Source organism: Centroberyx gerrardi, chromosome 10 (assembly GCF_048128805.1).
Source record: "Centroberyx gerrardi isolate f3 chromosome 10, fCenGer3.hap1.cur.20231027, whole genome shotgun sequence".
Taxonomy (NCBI): domain Eukaryota; kingdom Metazoa; phylum Chordata; class Actinopteri; order Beryciformes; family Berycidae; genus Centroberyx; species Centroberyx gerrardi.
In genome coordinates this window covers 12,922,254-12,946,180 of record NC_136006.1, presented here as the reverse complement: position 1 = coordinate 12,946,180, position 23,927 = coordinate 12,922,254, and the positions used below count along the sequence as shown (strand labels likewise).

Genomic DNA, 23,927 nt, shown 5'->3' with positions numbered 1-23,927 from the left:
GAATAATTTCAATTAATTATTCATTGTTTCCGTAGTTTGCTGTGTACTCTTAAACCCAAAGACTTCAACCTTCTATTGCCCTGCAAATACCACCACATTGCTAATGTTACCCCTTCAGCCTCTCTGAAAGCCAGGTAGACACTGACACAAATTAAATGCACATATGCTAAATTGTCTGAGATTAATCTAGATGACCTAACTTGGAGGGATTATTAAAAACTCTTCAATAGGGCCAGAAATAAATAACATATAATTTCACTACTGTTTTGAACAACATTGTTTTTCTACTTGTGCTTGAACCTATATTTTTTGAAGATGCGAGTATACAAGAATAACCACACATTCATTAAAAAGGTTCATGAGAACATTTTTATTGATAATACTGTCATATCACCACCACAGGTTATCAGAATGTTGCTAGGAATGTTACGCTCATGATAACTTATGGAATGCGTGATGGCAAAGCCTGGATGATGTTGAGCCCTTTAATACTCTTCTCCCTCTTCATCTTCCTCTCCCATGCTGTCAGTGCCCACCTCTTCATAATCCTTCTCCAGGGCGGCCATGTCTTCTCTGGCCTCTGAGAACTCCCCTTCCTCCATGCCCTCCCCAACATACCAGTGGACAAAGGCCCTCTTGGCATACATGAGGTCAAACTTGTGGTCCAGACGGGCCCAGGCCTCAGCGATGGCTGTGGTGTTGCTCAGCATGCACACCGCCCTCTGCACCTTGGCCAGGTCTCCTCCAGGAACCACCGTAGGAGGCTGGTAGTTGATGCCCACCTTGAAGCCTGTGGGACACCAGTCCACAAACTGGATGGTGCGTTTGGTCTTGATTGCTGCGATGGCAGAGTTGACATCTTTGGGAACCACGTCACCACGGTACAGCAGACAGCAGGCCATGTATTTACCGTGACGAGGATCACACTTCACCATCTGATTGGCTGGTTCAAAGCAGGCATTGGTGATGTCAGCAACTGACAGCTGCTCATGGTAGGCTTTCTCAGCAGAGATGACCGGGGCATAGGTGGCCAGAGGGAAGTGGATACGGGGGTAGGGCACCAAGTTGGTCTGGAACTCTGTCAGGTCAACATTCAGGGCTCCATCAAAGCGAAGCGAGGCAGTGATTGAAGACACAATCTGACCAATGAGCCTATTGAGGTTGGTGTAGGTCGGCCTCTCTATATCAAGGTTCCTGCGGCAGATGTCATAGATGGCTTCGTTGTCCACCATGAAGGCACAGTCAGAGTGCTCCAGGGTGGTGTGGGTGGTCAGGATGGAGTTGTAGGGCTCCACTACGGCTGTGGATACCTGGGGGGCTGGATAGACAGCAAATTCAAGTTTTGATTTCTTCCCGTAATCAACAGAGAGTCTCTCCATGAGCAGGGAGGTGAAACCAGAGCCGGTGCCTCCACCAAAGCTGTGGAAGATGAGGAACCCCTGGAGGCCAGTGCACTGGTCAGCCTGAAAAAACAAAACAAATAAAAAAAACATGATTGCCTTTAGTCATTTAAAACCACACTCCAGTCAACACAATTGTTAAAGGTATGAAATCACCTTTATTTTGACTGGATAAACCTTTTCTATTGTTTTTCCTCGACAACAGTATTGGCAAAAAAAAAAAGCTTTTTGGCCTGAAGCCCTCTTGTTATGCAAAAATATAGGCCTCTTAAAATGCTAAGCTTGCCCTTTAAGTTGAGGTAAGGTAAACTAGCTAACTAAGCTAATGTATCTCTCACCAGTTTGCGAGTTCTGTCCAGGACCAGATCAATGATCTCCTTGCCGATGGTGTAGTGTCCTCGGGCGTAGTTGTTGGCTGCATCCTCCTTTCCTGTAATCAGCTGCTCAGGGTGGAACAACTGCCGGTAGGTTCCTGTACGCACCTCATCTGTGAAAGGAACAATTGGAGGCAACAGTTAAGAACAGATGTTCATGTGTGATGAATGTTTAAATTGCTCATGGCAATATTGTATTAAACAATTATGACAAAGCAGTCATAATACTTGGCTCTAGGGTGAAGAGGAAAGATGGCACCATCTGCGTACATGTATGGTTTGGATACATTTATGCATGTTAATGTTAATTGTGGTTTTTTTCCCTTACGCCATTTTGTATCCCCAACTGAATTAACAAAATACGTACTAGGAGGGACATAAAATGGTGTCCTTAAAATGGCCACGGATAGGAGCTGTGAAATCATGTGGCAGCAAAGGATTGGTTAATGTTTATTTACTGACCAATGACAGTGGGTTCCAGGTCGACAAAGATGGCTCTGGGAACATGCTTTCCTGCCCCGGTCTCGCTGAAGAAGGTGTTGAAGGAGTCGTCTCCCCCTCCAATAGTCTTGTCACTGGGCATCTGGCCGTCCGGCTGGATTCCATGCTCCAGACAGTACAGCTCCCAGCATGCATTGCCCATCTGGGCTCCGGCTTGGCCGACGTGCATAGAAATACACTCACGCTGAATAGAAGAGGGAGGAGGGTAAGTAAAGCCAAAGGAGGTTGCCAACAAATATACAAGGAAACTAGAGCCTCAATCCTATAATCAGATCCACATTCACTATACAGATATAACCGTTTAATGCTGCAGCTGTATTGCCTCACCCCCAAGAGGGATTGCTTAGAAATTCCTGCATCAATCTTGAATTGTACATACAATGGGTGACTTCTTCAGTGGCTAACACTGTATGTCAGGTCAACTCACAAAGATGTTCTGAAGTGAGTTTCATGTCTTTTTGTTAAAAAAGGAAAAAAAGGAATACAAAAAATACCTAGTGAGTTTCATCATCACTGAGTGCTACAGGGACCCTATGTTCTTTCTGCAACTGTGTGTCGAATACAGGTCAGATTCGACTTCTCCTTTCACTTCAGGATATCAAATAGCAGTCTTTGTATGTTTCGGCTGGGCTTGGCCAAATATCTAATTACCATCTTTGGTATGAATTCAGAGGGGAAATAGCTTAGTTCCTAACATGCAAATAGACATCGACTGCCAAACAATGTATGGCAAAAGAGAGTGTTTAAGCTACAGTGGCTCGCAGTGCATATGAGCAGGCCTGTGTTTAGACGATAGTGGAGTGCAACTTATAAACAGAGTCTGTACTATAGGCTGTTACAGTGCAGCCAATACAGGCAGGAAGTGTATGAAATGCATTTGTGTGTGTCCCTCCTGCTAATTCCCTAGGCTCCAGTTGTATGGCTTTCAAAAGAAGTGGAACATAACTAAGGCAGTATGTTGCAGACAGGAAGGCCCTGCCTCAGAAAGACGGGAAAGCCTTCCCTCTCTTCTCCATCCTGTACCTCCTCCCTTTCCTCCTCTCCTCCCCTTCGTCTCTCTCTCCTCCCCCATCCTGTCCAGCTGCATAGTGCTGTGTAACAGTCAGAGATGTCTCTCTCCCTCCCTCCCTCAAACCAAAAACCCCTAACAGCTGCAAAATGGCTGCCAACCAACTCATACTGGCCTGCCCAGACCACTCCTCTTCTCTCTTTTCTTTCTATCCATCCCCCCACTGCCACGATTACGACAATCATTCCTTCTCAGTGTCAAGATCACTTTATTTCCTCAACAAAAACATGATTAAGACCCTAATTATTTCTTTTTCCCTTGAGTTAGTTATGTTCCCCCCCTTTGGACTAACTGTAGTATATCAAACAAGTATGAAAATGACAAAGCAGCCTAGTTCAGGAAGTGTCTTGTCATCTGACCCAGATTGTCTAACAGCACAGAGATGATTTGTAAAGGTATTTTTTAGTCGCATATAACCATGCCACTCCCTGAATTCTCAATAGATATGCCTCAAATTTTCATAATATACATTCAGTTCATAATTACTGTTATGTAATAGAATAAAACAGCTTTTGTATAGCCTTCAACTCCAGAACTGAGATCTTTTGAGCATTAAAGAGGCTTAGCTTCTGTAATCCATTTAATACTAATGATAGAAAGAAAGACTGAAAGAAAGAGAGAATGGGATTTTCAAGGCTACGTCATCAGCCAAGCAGTTACTCACCATTTTGTCTGCTTGTCCTTCGACTGACGTTGAGGATTCAGAGAGAAGGCAGAAGTGCGGAGGAGAGGGAGAGTCAGGGTTTATATAGGCAAGGACGCAGAGGGGGCAGGCAGGAAGCCACAGCAAGCAGCTGCATAACCCGTTGGCGGGAGGGAACAGCAGTTTTAAAAGAAAAAGAGGGAAGTCCTGTCTGTTTGGTTATCTGCCCTTCCAGTGTAGCTGTTTGTCTTTCAATGTGAACTTCTACAGCTCTAAACCCATATGCAAATATTAGTCTATTTCTTTCTCGCTATTGGTCTCTCTCTCTCTCTCTCTCTCTCTCTCTCTCTCTCTCTCTCACTCTCTCTCTCTCTCTGTATTTGCAGTGAGGCACTATCTGGAGTCCCTGAACTAGTTTTCTTTAATTGCATACAGAGCTCAAGCCAAGGAGGCGTTAAGTAGGGGAATTTACCAACAGCATGTGCAATATTCACACCCTTTTGTAGACAGGGAATCATTTCTGAACACACTCTTCAGGGACTGTGGGTTGGGAGAGTGTTAATGCTTATTTCATGCATGCACCCGCACCCACACACCCACCAACACACAAACAGCCTTTCCAGTGTCTGGATTATCTGTAAACCATTAAATGGATGACTGCATTATCACATGATAGTCAAGAGGAGGCTGTTAAAAGGTCTATGAAGGTCTTTATTCAGGATCATCAGATGTAAAAACATATGCTTTTGTAGTACTAAAAAGCAATGGATGAGCAATTACAGTCCTCAAAAGTACTGAGATTACATACATTTGCATAAAATTAAATGACATGGCATAATGTAAAGGCATAATTAACATTCATTATAGACAGGGAATATTGGCAGTGAATATATAATTGAAATGGTAAAAATAAAAACAACTTTTAAGAAATGGTTGTGCCAGTTTTCTGCTTACTTTTCAACAGCCCCCTTAGGATCACAGAACTGTGAGTCATAGATAACAGGGGTCTTATTGTTGCTGCAGGCCTCTGTCTGAGTATGAGGAGATACACAAACAACACTAGTCAGTGAGTCAGTCAGTTATTCTCTCTCTTTCTCGCTCTCATAGAGTCACAGCTGAATGGTATGTAGAAACTGACATAGGAGCTCTTTCATAACTTACATTCCACGAGGGAGAGGATAGTGGGGGGAGGGGCACAACAGAGAGGGTTTGGTGTTGAGTTTCTGTGAGACTCTCACAATGCCTTAGAAAATGGTCTCCAAAGCTAGCAAGATTTATTTGACCATGTAAATTTTTGCACTGATTGCAAAGGCAGTGGAAAATAAAGTCTTTATATTGTATTTGAACTCAAAAGACAGTTGTGTTATCCCGGTTGTCAAACGTTAGACACATAAACAATTCTTTTATATATTGAGAATAAAATAATGACTCATATTAAGCTGTTGAGTTCAGTGGGGGCACTACCCTTTTGTTTGTGCTTGGATTATGGATTAGGCCTTAACAAAACATTTTTGAATGTGTCTCTGTGTGCAGAATGTACGTTCATTCTAGATTGAATGCCAGAGTTGGTTTTGGTGCACGTAATTGGAAAAATGCCACTGTGGACTAATGGAACAAAGTTTTTTTTTTTTTTATTCATAATTTATTCATAATTCTGACTGTCATACTAACTACACAAAGCTAAATAAGTAGCCTACTCCATAAATTCTACCGTCAATAAATATTATTTAACTAGGCCTTTGTGAGGTCAGTACTCCTCTCCTTCATCCTCCTCCTCTATGTTGTCAGTGCCCACCTCTTCATAATCCTTCTCCAGGGCAGCCATGTCTTCTCTGGCCTCAGCAAACTCCCCTTCCTCCATGCCCTCCCCAACATACCAGTGGACAAAGGCCCTCTTGGCATACATGAGGTCAAACTTGTGGTCCAGACGGGCCCAGGCCTCAGCGATGGCTGTGGTGTTGCTCAGCATGCACACCGCCCTCTGCACCTTGGCCAGGTCTCCTCCAGGAACCACCGTAGGAGGCTGGTAGTTGATGCCCACCTTGAAGCCTGTGGGACACCAGTCCACAAACTGGATGCTCCTCTTGGTCTTGATTGCTGCGATAGCAGAGTTGACGTCTTTGGGAACCACGTCACCACGGTACAGCAGACAGCAGGCCATGTATTTACCGTGACGAGGATCACACTTCACCATCTGATTGGCTGGTTCAAAGCAGGTGTTGGTGATGTCAGCAACTGACAGCTGCTCATGGTAGGCTTTCTCAGCAGAGATGACCGGGGCATAGGTGGCCAGAGGGAAGTGGATACGGGGGTAGGGCACCAAGTTGGTCTGGAACTCTGTCAGGTCAACATTCAGGGCTCCATCAAAGCGAAGCGAGGCGGTGATTGAAGACACAATCTGGCCAATGAGCCTGTTGAGGTTGGTGTAGGTCGGCCTCTCAATATCAAGGTTCCTGCGGCAGATGTCGTAGATGGCCTCATTGTCCACCATGAAGGCACAGTCAGAGTGCTCCAAGGTGGTGTGGGTGGTCAGGATGGAGTTGTAGGGCTCCACTACGGCTGTGGATACCTGGGGGGCTGGATAGATGGCGAACTCCAGCTTGGACTTCTTGCCATAATCAACAGATAGACGTTCCATCAACAAGGAGGTGAAGCCAGAGCCAGTGCCTCCACCGAAGGAGTGAAAAATGAGGAATCCCTGGAGGCCAGTGCACTGGTCAGCCTGTAAGTAGAATGTCATGAGAATGTACAAACAAAATTGACAATCAATTATATGAATCTGGCACAAACCATGTACAATATGCTACAAACACGCCCTAGCACTAAGCACTCTCAGATAGTCTCACCAGTTTGCGAGTTCTGTCCAGGACCAGATCAATGATCTCCTTGCCGATGGTGTAGTGTCCTCGGGCGTAGTTGTTGGCTGCATCCTCCTTTCCTGTAATCAGCTGCTCAGGGTGGAACAACTGCCGGTAGGTTCCTGTACGCACCTCATCTGGAGAACAAAATATCAACAACAAAAATGATGAAACTATATTTACTGTATAATGAATGGTGAAAATAGATTTACTAAGAATGCTCCCGAAGTTGAATCACAGTCGACAGCATTGAATTGCCATGCCATTCACACATAGCCTACTATAAAACTTTGTTCTTGAAATAAAGAGATGTTTATCATCTGCGTACATGTTCACTTTTTTGCATTTATTGAAAAATTATTATTATAATAATCAACGTAATAATCAATTGTGTTTTACCTTTTGACAAAATTTCAGAGTACTATTTCATATTGGAATTGTTGTCAGTGGAAGGAATTAAGAAGTTTACACAGACAAAATAAGCAACAACCCCCGAGCTACCCCATTCTCTGATGAAAAAACATGTATCTATATTATTATCAAAGATACATGAAATTAACATATTTAGTAAAAAAAAATAAAAAAGCAAGTCAACACATCATCTAATCAACTAAGAATAACATTTAATCAGCTATTTAACTGTGTACTGACCAATGACAGTGGGTTCCAGGTCGACAAAGATGGCTCTGGGAACATGCTTTCCCGCCCCAGTCTCGCTGAAGAAGGTGTTGAAGGAATCGTCCCCTCCTCCAGTAGTCTTGTCACTGGGCATCTGTCCATCTGGCTGGATCCCATGCTCCAGACAGTACAACTCCCAACATGCATTGCCAATCTGAGCCCCAGCTTGGCCCACATGAATAGAAATACACTCACGCTGAGAAAGAAACACGGCTCAGTTACCAGGTATGTGTATACTTTTCAGATTTCAGCAACACAGATTTGATCTCTGTGAAAGGGGCTTGCTGTTGTGATCTTAAATTTCAGTCCACCTCAGAAATACAATATACTGTGTGTTAAGTTTCCAATTAGCTCTGTCCTCTTGCTATTTAAATCTTGTTGTAAAACTTGTGGTGATAATAATTGCTTTAAACTACTACAATAGGCCTACATTTATGCAAATTCTATATGGTATGAACTTCTATGGATAACAGCTTAATTTTGTCTGTATGTATCTCACTATATTTCTAAATTAAATTATGTAAAAAAACACAAAAAAAAAACATCAGCTTCAGTTTTTCCAAACCTATCTCACTATAGTTACAGTCTAATGAAAGCATAAGTTTCACACTAGCCAAACTTATCTTACCATATTTAATCTCCCTTCTCCAATGTCCAGGTATCGGAATGAAGATGTAGTGCTGGAGACAGTTGTGTTACTGAGCTTTTATATGGCTTGAGGTGAACAGTGATCTGATCTGAGCTGTAATCAGAGAACACACTGATGAGACCATGATAACATCATCCGCTCCGCAAACATACAGACAAAGCGAAAGGAGGTCACCACCCTACTTATTGTGTGTGGGTGTGTGTGTGTGTGTGTGTGTGTGTGTTTTGTACCTATGTGTGTGAGTGTGTGTGTGTACACCTCATATTTCAAAAAGGATAGTTTCGGAGCCCTGGATGAGGAAGGCAACCCATTGTATTGTCACTCTGCAGATTCTACAACCTTGGCATGATTTCATGATTTAGCCTAGTCCAGGATAACAAACTCATGTTGCTTGAAGTTGGATTTTTTATTTTATATATACAATATACAATAATTATGACCACCACCTGAGTCCAAGAAAAGAATGCAACTGCTTAAGTGTGTGATTGTCAAAGGATTGAGTAGATTTATTTCCAATTTGGAATTGAGGTATAATGTCACTTGTGAAGCCAAGATTTCATCATTACTGATATTTTTCAATGTCATATTTATTGACTTTGAAACTTGGAAATGTGGACTGATGGTTAAACATGTGAGTTTATAAAAAAAGAGAGAAGTGAGTCGTACACAAGTTCTAGATGCAAAAAGACGTTCATTTATTAATAGGCTACCGACGTTTCAGCCATCAGGCTTTCATCTTTCATTTTATTTTGATTTTATGGAAACAGAGGAAAAACATCCTGCATTTTAAGTTATGGTAGGATATGAAAAGAGATTAACTGTATTTCCACCTCACAAGAATATGTGCATGTCTATACACAAAAAGGATATGCTAAAATACAGGATAAAGTTTTGTGAAAATGTGTTTTATGGAGAGAGAGTATCAGCGTATCAGCTGTTCTGAATCCCTAATTGTTTGTCAACCATTGAGCGCATGTTCTTTCCCACACTCTTCCCTTAAGTTGAAATGAGCTGACAGTCTTTAGAAAACAGTACAATATATATGGGACCTGTTCCTGCTTCCCTGTTGGTTCCTCAACCCCTTGGAGAGTATAGAAACTGAATACAGGTGAATCGCCTCAATGGGTGTCAGCTGACTAAATGGTATAAATACAATAGCAACTCTGATTTGCCTACCAGCGTGGTTTCATTATATTTAACATAAAAGTCAACCACAGAAACAGTGCATAAAAAGGCAAAGAAAGCCCAAAGTCATGGTTACTAAAGCCCTGTTCCAATGGTCTCATCATCCCATTCAGATTTCTAAGCCCTGCAAGTCATTCATGTCCAATGTTTGTTTGATTATCTCCTCCAGTCACAATTCCAGTCCATGAGGTTCAGGTGAGTAGCAGGGGAATTGGGGGAGGGGCCCACACACAGGTGCCTGTTTCAATTGGCAGGAATCAGTTAAGTTTAGTTTTTTTTTGGTTCAAATGCTGAATGTTCAACTCTGTGACTTTTAAAACAAGTCAAACCACTTTCCAGACCTGAAATCCACCCCCAAGGTGTCTGATATATTCTGTATGCATCCGCTGAAATAGCAGAAGTGGAGCTCAAAACATATGGGAAATGTGATTCAGTATAATCTACGGATTTGTAAGAGGAGACATATGAGATGCTGTACAGTATGTTTTGTGATAACAGTATTTATTACAGAATTTGTATTACAGAATGACATCTGAAAAACAGAAGGAACCATTTTCCCAGCCTTCTCAAAGTTATCTTCATCAACTGAGATCTCCATTGAAAAATATTTTTATTCTAGGACTAAGGTGTGGATCTCCATGAAACCAACCAGCAGAGCATTTTTGGGCATTTTCTGCCTTTGTTTCATTTAACCTTTAGATTTTTCAAAAAGCTTCCAATCTTTTTGCATACCCAATTTATAAAAAATAAAATGCTTACCAACAAAGTGAACAGAGAAAGAAGACCCTCCCATACAGACTACCATTACAACAAACACATAGCTGCCCCACCCGGCAAGACTAAATGAAATTGAAGTCATTAAAATATCATCAAGATCTATGAAATGACATATAACCATTTAAATGTATGCAGCTGACAGACTCAGTTAGACGATATCAGAAAGGCTATTAGCATATGGACTGTTTTCTCTCTCACCATCTTACTGTAGAAACCTACTGACACTGACCCAGTTCCTTGTCAACAGTGTCTGTCCTGAGGCTGCGAGACTCCTCAATGGCAAATAATAGATGTTGGCATCATTTCATACACAGACACCTCACAAAGCTCTATGGTGCAGATGTTCTTATTTGTATTATATAATTTCATTTGCATATTGTTGTTTAATCCATGCATTTGCAATGTGCTTTATGTCCTTGGAGAGAAAAAGGAGCTAATAGATGTTTTATACAACATAACAATAAAGCAGACTATAACTTGATGTCATAGCTCTTGAGATCATTCACAATGTAGTCTTTTACTTTCTGCAATGTTGTGTAACCTTGCAGTCATTTACAAAACACACTAAACTGGGAGATGCAAGGATCACCTAACGCTGTGTGTTTTAAGACTGGGGTGGGACCCAGAATTAGGCGGTGGGAAGATTCAAATGACTGGCATCCAAAGGTAGTTGGTAGGTTATGTTGCCAAAACCCTCCCAGGCCCAATGCAATTTACAATAAGATTGGCTGAACAAACTTGCTAGGCTATAATTCAAAAGGCCAAAACCTGGCTAAATGTTGTTAGATTAGCTTAAACAATTTTATGTGTGATAACAAGGTCCCAAGAGAAAAGTTTTAAAGCCACAGCCAAAAGGATGGAGGAGTGAGTTTCTGACCAGAGGCCTGCTGGTCTCACTCTGTGGAAAATCTGCACAGGGAAAGTAAACAAAAAGTACTTTAAAAAAAACAAACAAAAAAAAAACACTATTCCATTGCACTTTAGCAAGACGCTGCCAGCTGCTCTGGCAAATCTGCTTAGTGTTCAATAGTAAAGCACTTTTGAATAGAGCCGATCAGGAGTCACTCAGGTCAGAGTGTGTGCCATGCAAACATTTTCTTACTTGCAGCAACAGCCTGGTGGGGTCATATTACATTTTAGTTAGTTACTTACACGCTTGTTGCAGATCTTTTGCTCCTCGTTATGCTAGACTATATGTGCTGAGGTACGTGTGTATTTTGAAATGGTACTGGGATAATAGGCTACATGGCGCCCTGCTGTCTTATCTCATGTGCTTTACCCTCAAAGGTGTTGCCTCAGTCATAAAGATGTGACCCACTTTCATTGTTTGAGTGTATAGGTCTCTAACTTCCCACAATTAGTCTTTTCACTTATAATGGGTCACAATAATGCTGGTGTTGGTTTTTGTGTGTGCGTGTGTGTGTGTGAGGGAGAGGGAGGGAGAGAGAGAGAGAGAGAGAGAGAGAGATAGAGAGACAGAGAGAGAGAGAGAGAGAGAGAGAGAGAGAGAGAGAAGAATGTGCAACATTTTCAGGTCATGAGACATAAATGGTATAAACCATGTGAAACATTTGAACATTTGGGTTTATTATATTACAAATTGCTTACAGTCCAGTTCAGAGAGAGAGAGAGAGAGAGAGAGAGAGAGAGAGAGAGAGAGAGAGAGAGAGAGGTGGTGGCAGTTGCTGAGGCAGGATGACAAAAATACAGAAATACTGCGCAGGACCCACTGCGGTGGTGAGAAAAATACTACTGGAGAAGTCACATGGAAAGTCCCCATTCTTGTTGACCAACTACATTGGAATGTCGCCCCTGCTATAGCAACTACGCCCTCTAGTGTTTAAAAGTGGGACTTGAACTCAAAGTTTAGTGCCATTGATATTGGGCAATGTATGTAGGCTAGAACGTGAGACATTGGGGCCATATAAAACATGGAAGCGATGGAATTTTTACGCAAATGACCAATAAAACCAGAAATCTGGCAATATTAAGAGGCCTAATAGGTTAACACATGGTGAATCATTGTTTCATGTAACAGATACAGGATCTGGGTACTCTTCCATCTAGTGGTGATTAATGATAGCACACTCTTCTTGGGGAAAAGAGGGACTGGCATACTTTCTGGGGGGTCCAACGTGGAGGGGTGGTGACGCTGCAAAAATGTAAACAATTCAGGGTGCAGGCCCAGTGTTACATCTTGTAGGGGAGGCCAGGAGTCCTAGCAATAAGATGAGAGATAAGCAAACGTAGGCTCAATTGATCCCCGTGGGGAAATTAGATCACTGCAGCAGTAATGCAGTAATGGGAGTCAGCCAGGGTTGGCTCTAAACTGCTGGAGGCCCTAGGCAAAATTGTCTGTGAAGGCCCCCTTTTAAGACAAATCCTACCCACCATCAATCAAATTAATTAACTCACAATTGTCACAGTTACAGTTACTTACAGATCTTACTAACGACCTCGATTCCTCACTCAAATATGGATAACTAAATTTGAATGTGCTTTATTTAAGTATGTATAAACATAACGGCCTAGGCCTAATCGAAATATAAAAATATGAAATAGACTAGTGGAAAGAGTGGAATATGAATATGATGCACATATGTATTAATGTACATATTCATAAGTATACAGATGGTCGTACAGGCTCTTCTTTCTTTCTTTCTTTCTTTAAATGCGTTTGAGAATCATTGCTTATCTAGCCATTGTAAAGTGATGTCTAAAACGTCTAACTCTAGTGTCCTACGCAGAACCTAATAAAGGTTCTCTGACTGCATCTGCAATTGACAACCACGTGCACAAGTTTCCAGTGGTAGGCGCGCTTGCAGCGCGCGTTCACGCCAAAAAGGGAGGGGTGGGAGTGGTTTGGAATTGAATATAGCAAGACAGCTCCTTGCCCACCTGGCATTACTTACTCACTCGGACCACATTGACGGCTGCTGTGAGAAGCTACAAACAATTTACGCAAACCAGCCATTTATAAGGCAAACTTAAAGTTGTTTTTTATATATCAAAGAAGATTTTTCTACTTTTAAGGCACAATGGTAAGTTTCAGTCTTTTTCAGATTTAATCAATTGCAGAAAATATTTCCACTCTAAAGCTCCGTTTGAATCTGTCATTTTAGCTATAGCCTACCTGCAGCATTTTCAATCTGCGTCAGCGAGTGTTCGCTGTTTAAATGTATTTGCATGTCCAAAATGCTCGGCTAGATGAAAGGTGCAATGCAGCACCAAGCTGCCCCCCTCTCTGCCCTGTAGGACCCCTGACGCATCAGAAATAGATCTTTCACTGAGTGACTGGCATTAAAGCCAAGCTATATTTGGCCGGTGGCCTGGATGAGCAGGTGTTGTAGATTAACCTACATTTACAGCACATCAGGAGAGAAAAGATGTCAGCTGAAATCATTTTGAAGAGATTTACCTCAAAGGTGGTTTGATGTGGATTATAGATTATGTGATTCTTATATTAAAAGTTGAGTATTTTTTTTTAGTTAGGTTAAAATGCTCTGCTTGACTATCCCAAGTATGTGAGCTCAGATTTTAATAACATTTTTGAAATGCCTTATTGTACTACAGCTACTTGTCAGCTCAAGTATGAAATCTGCTGAGGTGTGTGGCAAATGTGTCAGAAAGGAGTTTAGGTGTGTCTTACTTACGTCAATCAGCCAGTCAGTTCAGTTTGAGTCAAGAGCTGACTTGCATCTCTGTAGGGCAGGAATTACTGCTTTTTTTTCAGGTCTCAACAGCCATGGGAGAGTTGTAAAACCTACTGACATACAGGTTTCTGCAGAAGAAAAGGTAGACTGTCACTGTGGGCTAGGCTTCTTAAACCCAATGACCTCAACAACAATTTAAAAGTTGTTTTCATATATGCCTAGCAAGCAAAGGTGTACATTTTGGGGGTAAAATGGGACTAATAACTAATCCCTGCCAAATGAAACGGAGATAACCTTGCTTCATAGGTGAATGTCATCTTGATTGGATCATGACTGGTGGAGGTGATTGTAATAACTTTTTTGAGAGCGTGATTAGAAATTTAGGAGCTGAAGTCCCAGGTGCGAAGTTAGGCACTCAGGCTTATCAAAACATATTAATCTTGTCATGTGTGGAAGCACCAGGAAAAAGTCCTCTAAAACAACCATGAGAGTTACGAAATCGTCTGGCATTCACAGATGGAACAAATACGTGGGTTGTAGTCAAAGTCTTTTTTTATTGTAGCCAGCAGCCATTGTGGCCAGATCTCTCACAGTGCCTGCACACATGTGTTAGCATTAAAAGGATCCATTGACGTTTTACACATCTCTCGTGTATTTAGTGTTGTGTTGGCTACAACCAAGACACACACAGCTTGTGTTTTGTTTGCACTACACAGTCACATATAGTATAAACACAGCTTGTTAGCGTTGTCAGCACTCCTAATAAAAAAACAATGGCGTATCATTATAACAAACTGTGTACACATTTTGAGCACACTCGCCTACTACATACACGCCCTGATCAAATAGCCATCATCTCTCAAATTAAAATTAGGTCATATATTGTGAAAGTTTCAAAGAGATTTTATTAATTTAAATCTTATAATCATACTGACGTTTATAGCTATTTGATTTGACCAGTGAGCCTAGATCAGAGTTCATTGTCAGTCAGTCTCATTGTTAAAAGACTTGAATAATGAGATTGACCCAGGATCACAAGTCAGGTCACATGACCATATAAACTTAAACCAGTCTCAGATCGGCTCTCCCATGTTTAAGAGATTTTATCATGGGCCTAGTGCTCATAGTCCTCTGGATACAGGGCAGTTTAGGTCTGGACCTGTATCCATCAAATCACCGTCTGTCATCACCTCATCATTTTGGAATATTATGTCTGTTTCTCTGTCCTGGAGGCAGAATGTACTGTGACTACGGGGTATTAAGGACTCTGCTCTGCCCCCATGTCTCATGACCCGAAAAAGCTTTTAACAAATTGCTCTCTGTCTCTGGCAAGGAAGTACAGTATTTCTAGTCATTATAGTTTTAGTCACACACAAGACTGTAATCTCGGAAGTCCATGTGGTTGGAGCCTGCAGGCACACCCTTGCTCCCCCTCATATGCGGACACACCCTGACAGATTTTAGGGACAGGGGAAGGCTTCACATAGTGAAGTTGCATCCAACAGTTTCAGAGTGCTGTCACTGAGCTGAGCCATGAAGTTTTAATAGGAAAGAGACATACCAGTGATACCAGTGGTGTTAAAATGATTTAGTGTTGCAGTTTGCCTCAGAACCTCAGCAGCAAAATGATTTTCATGCTGCTGTAAATGAGGAAAATGGCTGTACTCTGGGTATGTTTGTTATTGTTTCTAACTTAAAAGTCTATGTAGGTAGTACATGAAATTGTTTGCGCTACACATATAGTAGGTTAAATATTCATCTTGCCAGTGACCACTGTTGCTGTGTGGAATGCCAGTCACTCTTTACCGCTCTTGGTGTCAGGTTAGCATGCAGGACGTCACCCTAAAATAGCTGCTGCATAGAAGTCTGCTGACCTGGCAACCCTGGCCAATCTAGGCACACTGTAGGCAGGGTCACCTTTTCTGTTGAGGGGGAAAACAAGAGAGGACAGTGACATCACAGGAGGCCAAACACAGGGTGTATGAGCAGCAAACTGTTAAAGTCTTAGGGCATGCATTGTCTGTCACATGCTGCCTCTCGCATCCCATGATGGCTTCGACTTATCATTTTTCTAGAAGGAATTATGCTATGAAGTACTGCAGATACAGGCTCTCCATGATCCCAATCGTATTTCTTCCCATTCTGCCTTTATTCAAACTTCCCCATCCCTTGCTCCCCTTGCCTCACATTACTTTCCTTTCTCTCCTTTTCCTTTCCCTCACCCACCAGCACCTTCTCATGTCCATCATTCTCTGAGAGACAGCAAGGGGGGGAAAGGGTAAAAATAGCAGCCTGACATGAACTGAGGTGGGAATGGGGGTTGAAAGGTGCTTGGTGGGAGGTCTAGAATTTGTCTGCCTTTTAGTATACGGGGATAAAGATTGAGGAGGTGGTTTCAACAGTGCTTATTTCAATCCATGACCCAAACATCTAGTCTCTTGCCTTTGGTCCTACGCTAATGAAAAAGCTGTTACTTGTGTCATTTGATGCTGCACCAGACTCAGGCTGGTGACTAATTTTGGCCTATGACCTACAATTTAAGAAACACTTGCGTAAGGAATGGAGTGGTGCCTAAACACATTGTTATGGTACCAATAGAAGCTACTGACACATTGTCAGACAGCTTGAACATGGGGTGGTATCTCCCTTGCTGTCATGAAATATGAAATGCCCTTCCTACATGTAAACTATAGAGAACTATAGGCAGAGTGGTACTGCAAGATCCCCTCCATCCCCCTTGTTAAATATGAACAAACTGAACATGAAATGGTCGAATGAAACCTCAAAGAAGTATTTACCTAACCAAACCCAGAAGTCAATTTCCAAACAATGGAGCAGTAAAGCTCCATCCTGCAGAGTAATGGATGTAGGCTACTTCTCTCCCCTGTTGGTGTTGATAGTTTAAAACCTGTTTGAGCTGTAGCAGCTGATGCTGGGAGGCACCAGTGGGGCAGGAACTGTCCTAATTATCTGCCCTCCTGGCCACACACACACACACACACACACACACACACACACACACACACACACACACACACACACACACACACTCTCATGTAAAGGAGTGCAGAGCTAAGCTACAGTAGAGTTGACCTTGGCTCGGTGGTATGCAGAGAATGGCTGTGTCTTTCAGCTTTCCCCTGCTTCTTATCTCTGCACTCTGCTGACATACTGTGTTTCTATTTACTGATGTATGATATGTTTTTCCCATTAGTAGGCTAAGTTGAGGCTGCACAGAGAGTAAGGCTGATGATTTTAGACCAGTCCCTTTTTTAATATGGGCCCAAGTCTGTGTATGTACTTGTATAATACAGACCAAAAACAGTAGCAACATTTTTGGAACATTTTTGTCTCCTGCAATTCAACTTTTTCCTTTCTGGAACTGAATTTCATTACAAAGCAGTATTACATGAAATTCTGGATTTTGGGTGGTACCGGGGCAGAATATTATTTGTTGTATGTCAATATTAGCTCATTGTAGGCCACCAGGAAGCATAGGGAAGCCAATTCTAGATAGGTGACATTGCTCAAGACATTCTGAAGATCTTCCAATGCTAACATGGCTACTGGCTAAAGTATTGAAGGTCACAAACTATCCATAGAAAGTGGACTTTCATTGAGTTACAGAAATTAATCGACAGAGTAGATAACATACTTTTATAATTAGTGTCATTTTATTTAAAAAAAACAACCAAGATGGAGAAAGAAAACCAGACCAGATAAAATATTTAGAGGCTTGAAAATCAGTGATGTAATCTGTAATTTAAGTCATGTTGGAGTAGAAATGATTGGTTGGTTTTGCTAGCTTGGCTATCAATGCCCCTCATAAGGCAGTAAATTCAGGTCACTCAGGCTCTTGTGGTCAGCAATACTCAAGGACCAGGTGAATGGATTAACAAAGCTTTTACTCAAATCCAGTTTAGATTTGATTATGATACTAGCATAGGTTTTATTCATTTAACCTTGACGTAGCCAGGTAGTCCTGTTGAGAGTTAAACATTACAAGCATAATAGCAGCAGACAAACATGAGCACAAAGCATGAAGACAAGTAACCTACAAGAATAGAAGCAAAGCTTAAATGCTAGAGTGGCAACATCTCTCCAAACCTGTCTACTCACATGCTGTTTTGTATAGCCAGTCAGTCATGTCTTTAGGCAAATATTTGTTTCTTTGTGTAGAGGGAGAGGCTAATGCAAATACAATAATTAAATGTACAATTTGAACACCAGCTATCAGACTTGCTTGTCATTTTGTAAAATGTGTACATTTTTATACCATTTGGCTTTCTAAAACCTGAACTTTCAAATCCCTTACTTGGCTATTTCTATACAATTCCATCTTGGGATGAACCCTTCCATTCTCTTGTTAATGAGTATAAATATATGTTGGCAAGTAAATTTTTTCACACACTTTTTTTCAGCATATGGATAGATGTAAATGTAATGCATGAGTTTTGGCCTCCGTTTCAAACAACACAAGTGACAAATTGGTAGAATTGAGTTAGCTGCACTTTTACTTAGTGAGCAAACAACACAGTGATCACTGAACTTCAAACATTATGTTCCTTTTAGTTATAGGCTACCATTACAAAAAGTTACACAACTGTCAGTATGCCCTTTTTTAATTGGTCATCTTAATGGTTTGAATGTAAAATCCACAGATCTGCCCTGAATTCCCCCTCCATTTTAGCCCTTCTTGTCTGTCCTCACTGCACATCGTCACATGAGAACCAATGACAGCTGCAGCAAATCTCTCTCGATATTTCCTCTCACGCCCTCAACTCTTTCTCCCTCTAACTCTCTTCTTCCACCTAGTGGCAGAGATGCAAAATTATGATTTTGGGTATTACCATTGTAACTGGAATGTATAAAATCCTAATTCATTGGTAGAGTCATTTAAAGAGAAGTTTTGCCTTTCATAACAACCTGCAAAGCAAAAGTCGACATCCTTCACTGGTTTCACTGCTCTATCTCCTAGTGTAACTGTAACTATATGAGAAGTGGCTAATGTGATTATGCAGTCCTCTCCCTTCCTTCCCTACCTTGCCTCTTTTCCTTGTCTCTTTTGCATTTATCTTGCCTCTACCCTTTCTTCTCTCCTTTACCTCTGCCCTGCCCTCTTCCTCTTCCCTTCTCTTTGTTCACCGTTTCCCCTCCTCTCTTGCAGCGTGAATGCATCTCCGTCCATGTGGGCCAGGCTGGCGTCCAGATGGGGAATACCTGCTGGGAGCTGTACTGTCTGGAGCACGGCATCCAGCCGGACGGCCAGATGCCCAACCGCAAGCCTGTAGGAGGCCATGATGACTCCTTCACCACCTTCTTCAGTGAGACCGGGGCTGGGAAATACGTCCCCAGAGCAATCTTCGTTGACCTGGAACCCACTGTCATTGGTCAGTAGTTTCACCCTGTATGTAGTGGAGCTTGTAGTGTTTGTAGATGTCAAACTACAAACTAGAGATTTTATGTGAAAACTGAGAGAAAATTACAACATTCCAGCCATCCCCCTTTGTTAAAAGAACAGCCCACCCTACCGGTCAATAGTCAAACTGAACACTGTTTTGAGGTGAAAACTTTGTATCTTACGGTTTTTCAAGAAATTAGAAAAGAAGCCTTTGTTTTGAATTGAGACCAGTGTATATATATATATTTTTTTAAGCTATCCTCAAGGTTTTGCATGAATTTGATGGGCCCTGAAACATGCATAAGTACTTGCAATATATTGCAAGTCCTTATGCAAGAACACTGCAATATATTTGTCAACAGGAGGCTTACTTCATAATGTAAATGTATTGTTTAAATGGTCCCTTTTCACTTGTTACTTACACCACTCAACTTCATTACTTCATTCACTACTTCATTCTTTGAGCATCACACCACGCGGATGTGAAGTATGAAGTGGTGCAGTGAGCCTGTGCAATAATACTGTTATATAAATGCTTTCTCCACTAAATACACTTCCCATTACAGATAAATGAGTTTTCTCAACCCTCCACTTTTGTCTTTTATTTTTCCCAGATGAGGTGCGTACAGGAACCTACCGCCAGCTCTTCCACCCCGAGCAGCTGATCTCAGGAAAGGAGGATGCAGCCAATAACTACGCCCGAGGACACTACACCATCGGCAAGGAGATCATTGACTCCGTCCTCGACAGGATCCGCAAACTGGTGAGGCACTAGGGGTGGTAATCTTCAGAGATTTACTACTATTGTGCTACTTCATGTTTGTGAAATATATTGCAATATATTGCCTTTTGTTTTTCTGTCATAATCATACACACCAGTAAAGACCTAAATCATGGATTGAAATCACATTTTTTTTTTTGTCAGTCTTTATAATTGTTTCTCTGTCTCCATAGGCTGATCAGTGCACTGGTCTCCAAGGTTTCCTGGTCTTCCATTCTTTCGGCGGAGGCACTGGCTCTGGTTTCACATCTCTGCTGATGGAGAGGCTCTCTGTCGACTTTGGCAAAAAGTCCAAGTTGGAGTTCGCCATCTATCCAGCCCCCCAGGTATCCACAGCCGTAGTGGAGCCCTACAACTCCATCCTGACCACCCACACCACCCTGGAGCACTCTGACTGTGCCTTCATGGTGGACAATGAGGCCATCTACGACATCTGCCGCAGAAACCTTGACATTGAGCGCCCATCTTACACCAACCTTAACCGCCTCATCAGCCAGATAGTCTCCTCTATCACCGCCTCACTTCGCTTTGATGGAGCCCTGAATGTTGACCTGACAGAGTTCCAGACCAACTTGGTGCCCTACCCCCGTATCCACTTCCCTCTGGCCACCTATGCCCCGGTCATCTCTGCTGAGAAAGCCTACCATGAGCAGCTGTCGGTGGGCGAGATCACCAGCGCCTGCTTTGAACCAGCCAATCAGATGGTGAAGTGTGACCCTCGTCACGGTAAATACATGGCCTGCTGTCTGCTGTACCGTGGTGACGTGGTTCCCAAAGATGTCAACGTGGCAATCGGTACCATCAAGACCAAGAGGAGCATCCAGTTTGTGGACTGGTGTCCCACAGGCTTCAAGGTGGGCATCAACTACCAGCCTCCTACGGTGGTTCCTGGAGGAGACCTGGCCAAGGTGCAGAGGGCTGTGTGCATGCTGAGCAACACCACAGCCATCGCTGAGGCCTGGGCCCGTCTGGACCACAAGTTTGACCTCATGTATGCCAAGAGGGCCTTTGTCCACTGGTATGTTGGGGAGGGCATGGAGGAAGGAGAGTTCTCAGAGGCCAGAGAAGACATGGCCGCCCTGGAGAAGGATTATGAAGAGGTGGGCATCGACTCATTTGAGGAGGATGAGGAGGGAGAGGAATATTAGACAGGCTCAGCATTCATTTGCTGGTTGTTGCTTTCAGAAACGAAATTGATCTGTTTCATAGCAAAACACTTTGGTTGTTAGCAACACATTAAGAAATATTTCGTTATTTTATTATTTTACTTAAATGTCAAAATCATGGCCTCACTTAAAAAGGTTTGAAACGAATTACTGTGTTGTTGAAATTCTACTTTTTGACCTCTTGTCATAGTGTCATTACCTGTTGACTAATTTCAGTTTTATCAAAAAGCTAAACCATTGTACAATAACCTGCTAGTTTTTATATAATGTTGAGCCCCTCTGTGTTGTTGCTTAATAAAATGTCCCCAAAAATGTGTCACATTCTCTGTATTCTCTGCAAACCTCACAGCCTGAAAATGTTGTAGCAAATTCTACTCCCTCTCTCTGTCTGTCCATCATAAGAATGTGACTTTTTTACATATTGTTTGGTTTAAATGCTATCTCAAGATGCTCCAACGTTGCAGGATGTTACTGTCTTGATCAGCTTATGTGGAACAGCTTATCTGGCACCTGACCAGCTCCAGTCTTTCATTACACATACTATTCATCTAGTGCTGTATCGCAACTAGACCAAACTCCAGACATCCAATTGTTTAACTACTCCAATGTTTGAATGTGAAACTGCTTATCAAGTGTGTGTAGTTTTACAGCATAGCCACTAGGGGGCAGTCAAATCTAGCTTGTGGAGCCAGCTCTCACCAATTTCCCAGGAGGAGGTATTGGTTTCTAGGGCTGTTCTCAAATGAAGAAATTCCCAGTCTGAAAAATCCTTTGACTATTAGTTGACTGAACAAGTACTCTAATAAACTCTTAAGAACTAGTTTTAATACTGAAATGATGTCAGATCCTCAGAGATTAAATGTGGTCGGAGAGGTCAGGGATGAAAAAATATTAAGACACTATTAATTACCAATCAATTACAAGTCTTCGTGCATTAACACTTAAGTTTCCTAGTAATAGAAAAGGCTTTCACGTATGCCAGGACTTTAACTGCATTCTCTTCCAGATAGTGTCATTCTTTTCTAGGAAGAACAAATCAAATCAAAAGTACCAGCACTTATAGATGGCTGCCTGCTGGCTGGACATCAATCCACAGTGCAAAGCAGCCAAATCCTGCACTAAGGTGAGGAACTATATGGATGGATGCTGACTGCATCTTGTACTGTAGAATCTCTCACAGGAGGACAAAATCAGCCAAATGATGTCAAACCAATCAAACTAGGAGGCTGCCATCTTTATGCACCTGGACCATTACCAGGGCCTGTTCCAGGTCCTAGATTTACTGCCATCTAAAGTCAATAAGATCAAAGTTCAGTGTGAACTTATGAAATTCTAAATTCAAAATGCAAATCTCTCTCTCTCTCTCTCTCTCTCTCTCTCTCTCTCTCTCTCTCTCTCTCTCTCTCTCTCTCTCTCTCTCTCTCTCTCTCTCTCTCTCTCTCTCTCTCTCTCTCTCTCTCTCTCTTTTGATTTAATGTAGTGTATTCAGAGACCAAATCTTTATAAGTGACCTCTCCTCCTCATGAGCAAGTGGACCATGAGCCATATTGTCATATCCTGGCCTCACTGTTGCAATTTAATTAGCGCTATTGTGTGCCTGTCGCAAATACTTCCCCAGGGACACGTAACAGCAAAAATAGTTTTTCTGCTTATAGTCTTCTAAGCCATCCACTCTGACGCCATTTGTAGTCAATGACTAATCTCCAGTGTATATTGGTTTTGTCAGCACTTGGTGTGGCAATGGTTGCTATCACCAGCTCTACAATAATGACATTGAAATGAATGAGCCTGTATCACTGCTGGGGTATAAAAACCTAATATCTACAAAAATCTTATTTTCTCATTGACACATGTATTTTTAAACAACACAGCAAGGTCTAAATAGGTTTGTACAGGCTCCCCTAGCTTTATATTATAGCAAAAAAAGTAAAAGCCACAAAAAATTGGGGTTATGAGGTTTTCACGAGGCAGCAGCGATATGTTAAACATAAGTCCTGTGTGAGCTGGCAGTTAGTTGATTGTATTGACTGTATTGAGCTGTCACAGCGTCAAGGCTGATTTCATTATTGAGTGGGGGAGTTCAGGACGTGCATGTCAACACATTGGCCACCAGCCTGGTGATTTACTTTGGCATAAATCTATGTTGTGATTTAAATGAAAGCACACCTCCAGACCGGAAACAGACAATCTGTCATTTGGGGGAAATCAATTTTTTTTTTACTTCCATGTAGGATTAATAGAGGTGAATGTCTCATTTTGGAGGTCATTCTTCTCTTTTCTCCTGTCTTTCCCAGACCACATTAATCCACATTACGTTTTTAAACTGTAGCTGAGCACGTTGTACTACAATAATATTTTCACCTTTATCTAATGAATATTTTTTAAGCCTATTTAGGATTAATAAAAGTGAATGTTAAATTTTGCAGGTCTTTTTGTCAGTCTTCCTTAGACCATGACATCAAGTGTTGGCTCAGTTTTCAAACTGTAGGATAATAATAATATTACATTCACATTTGTGGAATCAAGGATTTATAAAGGTAAGTGTTACATTTTCCTTATTTTTCTTTTCTTGGTCTCAGACATCGTCACTGTGTGTGAGTTTAGTTTTCAAACTGTAGCTTTTATGAGGACGGCAATGCAATTTTAACCTGTGTGAGTTTTCTGAAAGCATCAGAAAAGTACATTCTGTGTATAACAAATATACACTGGGGTGACTGATGCAGTGATACTGAGAGGCAGAGACGGAGACAGTGACAGACAACAACACACAGAAAAAGAGACAGAAACAGAAG

At 41.9% G+C, this 23,927-nt stretch overlaps 3 protein-coding genes across 3 annotated transcripts; 1 reads left to right on the top strand and 2 right to left on the bottom strand.

Annotated features, from left to right (window-relative positions):
- Positions 1-346: 346 nt before the first annotated feature.
- On the bottom strand, positions 347-4,056 carry LOC139907871 (tubulin alpha chain). The gene is made up of 4 exons (XM_071894377.2): positions 4,009-4,056; positions 2,237-2,459; positions 1,739-1,887; positions 347-1,463 (listed from the first exon to the last, which is right to left on the bottom strand). The coding sequence occupies exons 1-4, from the start codon at positions 4,009-4,011 to the stop codon at positions 486-488; spliced, it is 1,353 nt and encodes a 450-aa protein (XP_071750478.1). The 5' UTR covers positions 4,012-4,056; the 3' UTR covers positions 347-485.
- Positions 4,057-5,634: 1,578 nt separating this feature from the next.
- On the bottom strand, positions 5,635-8,235 carry LOC139907865 (tubulin alpha chain-like). The gene is made up of 4 exons (XM_071894368.2): positions 8,152-8,235; positions 7,497-7,719; positions 6,834-6,982; positions 5,635-6,709 (listed from the first exon to the last, which is right to left on the bottom strand). The coding sequence occupies exons 1-4, from the start codon at positions 8,152-8,154 to the stop codon at positions 5,735-5,737; spliced, it is 1,350 nt and encodes a 449-aa protein (XP_071750469.1). The 5' UTR covers positions 8,155-8,235; the 3' UTR covers positions 5,635-5,734.
- Positions 8,236-13,049: 4,814 nt separating this feature from the next.
- LOC139907864 (tubulin alpha chain-like) lies at positions 13,050-21,458 on the top strand. Its single transcript, XM_071894367.2, has 4 exons — positions 13,050-13,175; positions 18,955-19,177; positions 19,803-19,951; positions 20,143-21,458. Exons 1-4 carry the CDS (start codon positions 13,173-13,175, stop codon positions 21,115-21,117), a joined length of 1,350 nt encoding a protein of 449 aa, XP_071750468.1. The 5' UTR covers positions 13,050-13,172; the 3' UTR covers positions 21,118-21,458.
- The last annotated feature ends 2,469 nt before the right edge of the window (positions 21,459-23,927 follow it).

Coding starts and splice junctions, on each gene's coding strand:
- LOC139907871 (XM_071894377.2), bottom strand. Junction 1,888..2,236: donor CCTGGAACCCACTGTCATTG/GTCAGTAAATAA, acceptor TTCCTTTCACAG/ATGAGGTGCGTACAGGAACC. Junction 1,464..1,738: donor TGGACAGAACTCGCAAACTG/GTGAGAGATACA, acceptor TTGTTTTTTCAG/GCTGACCAGTGCACTGGCCT.
- LOC139907865 (XM_071894368.2), bottom strand. Junction 6,983..7,496: donor CCTGGAACCCACTGTCATTG/GTCAGTACACAG, acceptor TTTGTTCTCCAG/ATGAGGTGCGTACAGGAACC. Junction 6,710..6,833: donor TGGACAGAACTCGCAAACTG/GTGAGACTATCT, acceptor TTCTACTTACAG/GCTGACCAGTGCACTGGCCT.
- LOC139907864 (XM_071894367.2), top strand. Junction 19,178..19,802: donor CCTGGAACCCACTGTCATTG/GTCAGTAGTTTC, acceptor TATTTTTCCCAG/ATGAGGTGCGTACAGGAACC. Junction 19,952..20,142: donor TCGACAGGATCCGCAAACTG/GTGAGGCACTAG, acceptor CTGTCTCCATAG/GCTGATCAGTGCACTGGTCT.